The 9,720-nt window shown below is 37.3% G+C and overlaps 1 protein-coding gene across 2 annotated transcripts; it reads right to left on the bottom strand.

Moving 5' to 3' along the window:
• Nucleotides 1-3,140: 3,140 nt before the first annotated feature.
• LOC148025348 (uncharacterized) lies at nt 3,141-5,751 on the bottom strand. Of its 2 annotated transcripts, none has more exons than XM_087692084.1 (6): nt 5,102-5,751; nt 4,565-4,682; nt 4,246-4,436; nt 3,919-4,105; nt 3,604-3,796; nt 3,141-3,501 (listed from the first exon to the last, which is right to left on the bottom strand). In XM_087692084.1, the coding sequence occupies exons 1-6, from the start codon at nt 5,627-5,629 to the stop codon at nt 3,438-3,440; spliced, it is 1,281 nt and encodes a 426-aa protein (XP_087548210.1). In that variant the 5' UTR covers nt 5,630-5,751; the 3' UTR covers nt 3,141-3,437. The 2 variants fall into 2 exon arrangements, with proteins under 2 accessions (XP_087548210.1, XP_087548211.1); XM_087692085.1 differs by having other exon boundaries at nt 3,604-3,763.
• Between the last annotated feature and the right edge of the window lie 3,969 nt (nt 5,752-9,720).

Here is a 9,720-nt window from a genome sequence, read left to right as displayed (position 1 = left end):
GGCATAATGTTGCTAGATTCTTTGACTTGAACATGGATATGTGGTATAAGAGGGAAATGACCAAGAACTTTGACCAACATTGTCTCACCCTACAAGTCAATGTGATATCATTTTGCATCACATTTTGGGTATGCAATCAACTCTCATTATGGAAAATATGGACTCCTAAAAGGCTGCAAGGAGTTGAATAGCAAACATATTAGTTGGACTAATCTTTTACTAAGTGGTTTTTTTGTTCCAAGATGATATTTGACAATTATTATAAAAAAGGACTAGTGATTATAATAGATATACTTATTTAAGATTTCTCTAATGTGATTGGTGTTCATCTTAGCGGTAAGGCAAGTGTGCTTTTATTAGTGGGATCTAGGGATCAAATCCACACATGTGTGATAAGTATTAGATATTTTCTTTTGAAAATGGGAGAGGTGCTATGCCACGCATTACAATAACATGAAATCTGAAAAATCATGATTAAGCACCTTAACATGTGGCCACATCTAGTTGAATGTTGAAATTTGAAATTCAAAATTTTCCCTTTTTTCAAGATTCTTTTCTCAAATTTGAATTTGAGGATAGGATACTATTAACACTGGGTTTGTCTCTATGCAAGTAGGTCCTTTTTAAAGCCATCTACTATTAGAAAACCACTACCCCTCTAACAAACTAGATAAAATTAACATGCATGTGTAGCTCAAAGAAGCTGGCCTCATGGTGATACTCTAACCTAACTTGGATTCTAGCTCGTATATGTATGTCCTAGCATCTTTGAATACAATGAATGTCTTGTATAAGAAAATTTTAATTCATAATGAGTTACATATTAATAAGAACATTGTGTTTCACTTTTCCAAAACATCAAGGTGAGTGTTCATTAGGGTGTGGCAATGGAGTTTGACATGTAGGCTACTTATCCTCCCTAATCTTGGCCTCACTATCCTAATCTCAATTATAATTTTAACTATAATCAAAATCTCAATTAAGAAAATTTTAAAGTTTTTTCATAATCCTAATTAAGAACATTTAAAAGAATTTTGATACATATTCCTAAATCTTAATCCTATATTAAAAACATTTAAAATAATTAAATATCATAATCATTGTATTGTTTTAAAACTCTATCTTAATCATAATGACATGTATTTTGAAAAAAAATGCCATATGGCATACCTCACATTGTAGGCTTGATGAAGATGCTAGTGTTAAAGATGCGTCCCTTTGACCCCTTCACACCCCAAGTCTCTCCCCGCTAGTATGTGGTTTATGAGCAAATTTATGGCTTAACCTAAACTACACCTCTCTCTCTCTCTCTCTCTCTCTCTCTCTCTCTCTCTCTCTCTCTCTCTCTCTCTCTCTCTCTCTCTCTCTCTCTCTCTCTCTCTCTCTCTGTGTGTGTGTGTGTGTGTGTGTGTGTGTGTGTGTGTGTGTGTGTGTGTGTGTGTGTGTGTGTGTGTGTGTGTGTGTGTGTGTGTGTGTGTGTGTGTGTGTGTGTGTGTGTGTGTGTGTGTGTGTGTGTGTGTGTGTGTGTGTGTGTGTGTGTGTGTGTGTGTGTGTGTGTGTGTGTGTGTGTGTGTGTGTGTGTGTGTGTGTGTGTGTGTGTGTGTGTGTGTGTGTGTGTGTGTGTGTGTGTGTGTGTCTCTCTCTCTCTCATATTACACTAAAGCCAAGCTAGAAAAGAAAAAAAGGCAAACAATAAAGGAAACAAAGCAAGCATTAAACCACTACTCTTATTTTTGTCTTTCTCTTTTTCCCTCTTCTCTTCTTTCTTTTTTGCATGCAATTTAATCAACATCAAGCCAAGAATGGTGCAAAGTAGCTTACATTTCTTCTCTCAAGCTCACATACACACACATAAAAACACATGTCATGCGCACACATCCTCACTCAAACTATAGCTCTCACACACATGGAAGCTAACATGAAAAATTAAGAAAATATACCTTAAAACCATGCTTCTTTTGCAAGAGATTTTTGGGGAGAGAGAGTGTGTGTGTATAGAGACAAGCAACCAATCAAAGCAAAAGAAAATGCAAAATGGTGGGAGGCAAGATGCTCTAACCTTGATGTTTTTGCTGAATGCGCATTCATCCTCTTAGTATACTTTCAACCACAGAGTATGCAAATAAATGGAAAATCTTAATCATAGTATTTTTTAAAGCATCAAAACATGCGCAAACATAAGTTCCAATACTAGTATCAGTACACATGTCTTTAGAAATGTTGGTATTGGCATTACTACATGTACTCCTAATTTATTGAGACATATACCAGCATACATACTAACATGCATAATATCAACCAACATATTGATGAGATTAGTGAGACATGTACCAGCATACATACTAACATGCATAATATCAACCAACATATTAATGAGATTAGTGATAGCAATGTTATTTTGTAACTAGCATCAGAACTTAAATGTCAATATCCCCCTCATTCCCTATAGTGTGTCAAAATGCCATTTAGGAAATCAACATGTTTAGATTTTACCATAGGTGAGGAGGAGCTAGCTATTGGATATTATCTAAGGCTGTTTAAACTTGTAATTTCCATGTAAGGTGCAAGTCATATGTTGCATATACAAGTTGAACCTTATTCCCTATTTTATTGTTTTCTAAATATATACTTGGGAGCTTAGAAATGAGTGTACATTGCACCACTTACACATGAAGAGGAATATTTTATATACAAAGATAAGCATTTTGAAAGCAAGTACAAACTTCAATAGTCAACTTGAAGAGCATCAAGCGAGGCAATATAAAGTTTTCCATCTTGCATTGTACTACATCTCTCATACTCATGTGACTATTCTTGAAAATGTAATAAATAGAAGCCATTTTCATAATGATAGACTTACTTTTGTTATTGTATTTGAATATATCTCATTTCTATCTAGTTGACATCATGTTACCTCTAATATTCTGATCATAATCACACCTTGCGAAAGGAGATCCAAACCAATGTGCATTGTATAAAATCTAATCTATAGAAGAATATTGATGATATTTTGAGTGATCTTTCCATGCTCTACTATAATCTATGTTGTTGCAAAACGCACATGAAATTGGTGACAATCACTTGGAACATGTATGACTTTGACTAAAGGCATTCACATCCTTCTTGGCCATGTATAACGAATGATCATTGTATTAAAAAAGTCTCACAATGGAGATTGTCTATTTAAAGATTCCCAATAGTACTTGCAAGCATGTGTCAATAGGAGTGCATAGTTCCTCAAAGGTGGTAATCAATCCCTACTTCAATGATAAAATAAAAAAGGTAGCCTACATAAGTACATGGAATAAACCATGATGAAGAGAGGCCAAATACGCCATTGCAACATGTTGGAGTGTTGATCTCATGATTATAAAAATCTTTTGACAAAATTTAGGGTTGCAAATTATGGAAGTGTCCAAGATACTCTTGCATCTTTATTAGTGTTTAGCATTGTTTTGTATCGTTGTTGATAGTACTATCACAGGCTCCAAGAAAATGTATCTGCCCAGAATAAGCTTTGCATATGAGAGAATAAACTAAGCAATTGAAATCTATTGTTTTGAGTGGAGGTTGGAGTGGGTGTCTCAAGGTGAATCAAATTACCTATATAGTGCCGAAGCAAAAGTTGCTCCAAAGCATGGCCCAAGCCAATAGATCCAAAAAGTACTTGACCAAGTGCCTGAGACCATGGCTGGACCAAAACTCCTAGCTGGGTTCATAGATGCTCCAGTGTAAGGGACTCCTACAAGATGGTCCACAAGAACTGCAAAGCCAATTGGCAATGGGGCAATGACACCTGTGTCAAATGCAACACACATCATGCATGTTGTCCTTTACACTCAATGATGCAACTTGACTCATATGCATAATTGACAAGAACACTTAAAAACAAGTTTTAGTGGTCAAATATGTACCAACCTGGCCCGCGTCTGTCTACAGCCACTCCAAAGATAACAAAGACCAACACGAAGGTAAGCATGATCTCCATAAGGAAACCTTGACCTGGGGACAACCCGTTCGAAAGGTCATGAGAACCCAAGCCCCCACTCCACAACATGGGGGTGGCACCTTTGAGAAGTGCAGCGCCGATGACGGCTCCAAATAACTGCCAAAATTAGCACAACGCATAATATCTGATAAAAAATCACACTCAGGGTGAGCTTTTGCTTTTGGTTCGATGAATTAGGGAGCCTTGAACCAGATAAAATTCGGTGTGTTTCTACTTGGTAATGTGACAGCTTATACCTGTGCGCCAACGTACAGTCCAGCTCGCAGTAGCGTTTCTTTGCCTGCGATTACAAAGGCAAGTGTGACAGCCGGGTTCAAGTGGCCTCCGGAAATGGCCCCTGTAGCACCAGCTAGGAAGGCTATGGCGAGCCCGTGCGCAAGAGCTATGGCTACAAGCCTGGCAGCGGTCATGGTGGTGGCCAACATACCTGTATATTTGTATATGACGTGATCACGCTAATTATGTCCTTTATGATGGAAGTGTCTTTACCAACACAAATGAGAGAGAGAGAGAGAGAGAGAGAGAGAGAGAGAGAGAGAGAGAGAGAGATTTTGCCTGTGGCAACCACTGATCCGCATCCTAAATATACAAACAATAGCGTGCCAATAAACTCAGCTCCCGCGGCCCGCCATTGTTCTTTGGAGCGCAACGTTTTCCGATCACCCAGTTCAACCTGCTCATATTTAAACATGCATACAACCGATACAATTATTTCAACTAGTAGGTTGGAGTAATCTCTAATATATAAGCACCGTCATCGAATTATAAGACTGACACGTCGGTTTACTAGTTTTGTCTTGTAATTTCTCTATGTATTAGTGTGTGGAGCAGAAATAAAGAAATCCCAAAGCCCTGCAGCTCATTTTAGAGGCCAAGGCTTAATAAGAAAATGTAAACTTTCCTTCACTCAATTGGGAATTTGACAAGCGCTAATGACTGTTTGGCCGTAAGCATCGGCGGCCAGTCATTCCTCACGGAGCATTTGGAGGGTCATACAGAGTCCACAAGAAAACAAGAGGAAAAGATCTTGACGTCGTGATTTACCACGTACCCACCACCTATATGTCACACTTTGTACTGTAGGTGGCTTACCTTCATGAAATTGAGCATGGTGACCAGCCTCACAGCTCCTTCCACCATGGTTTGGACAGTCGCAGCGCCACCCGTGCCCACACCATTGGCACCCTGGCCAGTCATTAATGGACCACCTGCTGCATGGAGCTCCTGAACCATGTTACTGTCTGATGATCTGCCGGTATCATTAGCCGGATATCTGTGAGCACCTGCAGCAGCCGCACTAGTGCTGCCATGGTCAACAGAAGGAGCGCCTGCTGGAGCGATCGTCTTGTTAATGCCAGCCTTTTGCTGCTGTTGATGTTGTCGCTGCAGGCCGGATGATGGTGATGATGTCGATGCTGATGATGACGCTGATAGTGACGACTGCATATGCATCATCATGTTGGGCGCAGTGCTGCTAATGTTCTGCTGCTGCTGCTGCTCTCTCTGGAACTCAGAACGCATGAACTCCTGGTCTGATGCATCTTGAAGATGGAGCTGCACATACGGGTTCTTGTGCACAAGGTTCCCCAGCCGAGAAGCCGGGTGCTGGTAAGGATCCATCTATTTCTTTGTATTTGGGATCTCATCAATTGCAACGATTCCACTGATTATTGTTGCTCGGTTCACTAAATTATGATCATTCCTGCATCTTCTGGATGTCGAATTATTCGACGAGAAATAGATAGCCCTCTCTCCCCTCCCCTCCCGTTCCCCCCCCCGCTCTCTCTCTCTCTCAACCGTCGCCTTCCCAAACGACAGTTAAAGTCGTTCCCTTTTCTCGTCTAGTTGGCCCCCAGGGGCCTTTTTTTATTGGGCAGATAACAAGAGCCCTGCGACGCTTTAACCTGATTTAACACTTCAACCTCCATAGTCACATCTTGCAAACACAAGGAACTTTAGACACAAGACTAGATAGTAAAAACACAAACATCTAGTAAATGAACTAATTTTCCTAGTTAGTAAGTAGGAATTTTCATCTTCAAACTAGGTTTTTAATTTTACTACATAGAAATGAAGTGATAACTAGTAAAATGACTCTTAGCTCGTAAATGTATGAAAATTTTCTAGTTACCATGTAGGAAATTTTGGATTTAAACTAGGTTTTAATTTTACTAGATAAATGTATATAAAGCTAAAAAAGTAAAATAAATGTCTATATAGCAAAGCAAACAAATAAATTTTTAGTTATAGTAAATAATAACGTTTATATAACCAAGCTAAGAAGTTGTTGCAAGCATGTTATGCTAGTGTATTGTACCTCAACCTATGATGCAGTTGTCAAGCATAGGAGAGTTATTAGTGTAGCTTATGTTCTCAATCTCCTCTTGCATGTTTTTCATCTAGAACATACTATTTCATGTAGAGGCAATGATAGAATAATTTTTCCTTGTAGCCATTGTTTGCACCAAACATAGTTTTGCAATGCAAAGGGGAGGATGTATAGAATTGTAGAGTGATGTAATACGTATGGAGATTTTATAACAATATCATAAGAAACATGCAAAATTATTAAAACACAAACTTGTCAATTCAATTCTTGCATATCCATCTATTAATATTCTCATGCATGGTTTATGTTTGATATCTTGATAATCATGCATTTGCATGTACTTTCATTTATAAAAATTGTACATGCACACGGTATGTATTGCAAGAGAGAGATATTTTATATGAATTGAAAAATGTAAAACTTAGGTGAGAATCTTGATCACTGCAAGGCATAAACTTGAATATTTTTATGCTTGTGTAAAACTTAAGATAACCTCATAAGTGAGCCTATTCAATGCTATCAAATGTAATAGATTTACTAAATTAACTCCCTCAATCACTCACACACACACACACACAATCTCTCTCTCTCTCTCTCTCTCTCTCTCAACACATAATCAAAATACATTAGAAATGAAATGTTCACACATTTTTTTAATCAATGTCAATTGTTGTCAACTAGACTTCAATAATTTTCATAGTACTCATGTTTAAGTGGAGCAAAATATCAATAAAGGAGGATTTTCTTATGCAAATCAAGTCTTGTCTTGAATTTATCCATGCTATCATACAATTTGAAGCCATTCTTGGTCCATCTTGCTTTGCGATGCTTATCTTAGAACTTCTCATACCACAATTTTAGTAGATTAAATGTTATGACTTTCCTTTATGAACCATCAAAGTGTGAAGACAAAAGCAAAGGAAAACTCACTAATTTATGTAATGGACTGCCCTTTAAAAATGTGTATTTTTGTTAAGGCAAATAGAAAAAGAAAACTTACTAATCTAAAGGAACGAGGGTGCACATGCAACATTGCCCCTTTTTTTTGTCTATTTTGAGTTCCTATAAAGGGTTCATGTCTTGCATATTTCTTCGACTACTATATCATTTAGAGAAATGGCACAAAACTATCACAATGGCACTTAGATTGACCAACAATTTTAGCTTTACAAGATAGGAGGTTCGAATAACATCCTTGCAAGGTCTATCACAAGAGGTTGAAAAAATCATTTGATTACTTAATATTCTAACAATAAAGATGAACCTTCTAATTTAGGAAAATATTATAAGATGAGATAAGAACTCATTTATTTATACCTAGAGGTAGTAGAGCTCACAAGATGAGATGAGAACCCATTTAGCTCAACCAAGCTCCAAAATTGTTTAAGCACTAGGAGATCACACAACTATCATGGACGTGTGGTACATCATTTGTATTAGTAAGTACACTATTAGTAACTTTAAAAAATTTCTCTTTGCCAAAATTGATCATGCATACAAACAATGTCTCTTAGTAATTATGCCTATTGTTGTAGACTTTTTAGTAGGAAGCAAGTTGTTTGAGGAAGAAGGCATGATCCTATCAAGCAAGGATCACCTCAACATTTATTAATACATGCATTGTTAATATAATGTTACATCATAGCAATGATGTGCATGTGAAAAGGAGCCTTGAGATGACAATTGTATGACCTAAGAGATGGGAGCCAACAATTCTTGCACCTACCTTATATTGAGCCATGGAGATAGGACCCAATAACTATTGCAACTACCTTATATCAAGCCATGCTGGATGGTGTAAGAGCCACTTGAGTTTGATGACTAGGAAATGGGAGTAGAACTATCTTATTCAATGTCATATTTCTCATATGACATGTACATCAATAATGTCTCTATATAGCAATCATTGATATTGGTCCTTTGTTGGATTTCTTTCTCATCTCTTTGCACCATGCAAATATTAAAAATGTATTGAACCATAGTGCAAGGAGTTTGGGTCTCATCTTATAATATTACATTGTTGCTAACTCACTTAACTATTGCCAATTTAGTTTGGAAGGTCATAGTGAGTAGGTGTTCCTTCGTGTGAGTTAGGAAGTAGGTTAGTTAATTTATTGGAGGGGGGCCAAATGTCATTTATGTGCAGCTACTCTTAGTTAAAGTGGAAGAGTGTAATTACCTCTTATAGTTTTGAGGGAAGTGACAATCATATGGGTGCTTGATGGTATGGCCAATTGCATTGTGATCTTGATTGTCATGCGACCCCTTGGTGCATGTGGAAGGGCAATTAGGTTTCAGATAGCCTAGGTGTTCTCCTTGAGCATAGGCCAAGTGGGTGGCATGCTAGCACACTGGCTCTTATACTTCATGCTTCATAGTCAACAAATATTTATAAGCTCCATGCAAATGGAGCTTGGAATGTCTAAAATATGAGAAACATGTGCTGATACCAAGTATAAAAGAGCATATAGGGAATATAGGTATCCTTTGTATGGCAAGAACAAATGGTCTCTATCTCTTGACATGCATTCTACCAATAGATTCTCCTCTATGTTCTGTTCAAGTTCCAATTTTACAAGGAGAAGGCGGATTTTAGGTACTGTATCTTAATCTTCAGTAAGGGTACTAAACCTCTTTTGAAATCATCCCATTTTAACCGATCAAGGGATTATATCAATTTGACTCGATTTGATTTAACGTTTTATTCTTCTTGAATATTGCAGAGCATGTCCAAAATATATCTTGATGGATTCTTTGAGGTTTGCAAATTCAAAATCTTGAGATGAATTTGCAAAATTTCCAATTTAACTGTATCCATCTACAAGTGTGCATCCCAATCACAAGACTCTCTTTCTCCCATGGCCTTATAGGTGTAATGAAAGCAAGAAGAAGAGATGGTGCACTGTTGATGATTACAAGATAGGCTATATGTGCAACCCAAGTATCTATTAGTTCTCACCAAGCAAACCTACATTTTATGATGTGCAATATAGAAATGTTAGAAAATGCTATTGACGTGCAGTATAGAAGCATGAACTCAAAGGTTTAGGGTCATTGGTAGGGGCGAGTAGTACTATAAGTAGTCAAGTCTAAAGTCATCTAATTGAGGTTCATCTTTGGAAAAATCGTATTGGGGGCATACTATGCAGAGGTAGCAATAGATTCTACTGGTAGATATGTTATAATGTTTGTTATTGCATGATAATTTTAGGCTTAAAAGAAATGCGATGAGAATAGAGGAATAACGAAAAATTCTCCCTATATTACTAATTTGGACTCAGTGAATTTGCATATGTTACAAGGCATAAAACTGGTCTCATATTAGTGAATAGAAGATTTGCAAAAACATAAAGGTGAAGTTGCCAAATTTTAGTTCAAGGGA

Source organism: Lygodium microphyllum, chromosome 14 (genome assembly GCF_053477565.2).
Source record: "Lygodium microphyllum isolate KBCC chromosome 14, Lygodium_microphyllum_v1.1.10, whole genome shotgun sequence".
Lineage (NCBI taxonomy): Eukaryota > Viridiplantae > Streptophyta > Polypodiopsida > Schizaeales > Lygodiaceae > Lygodium > Lygodium microphyllum.
The sequence above is the reverse complement of the archived record's forward strand: the minus strand, read 5'-3'. Positions and strand labels throughout refer to the sequence as shown.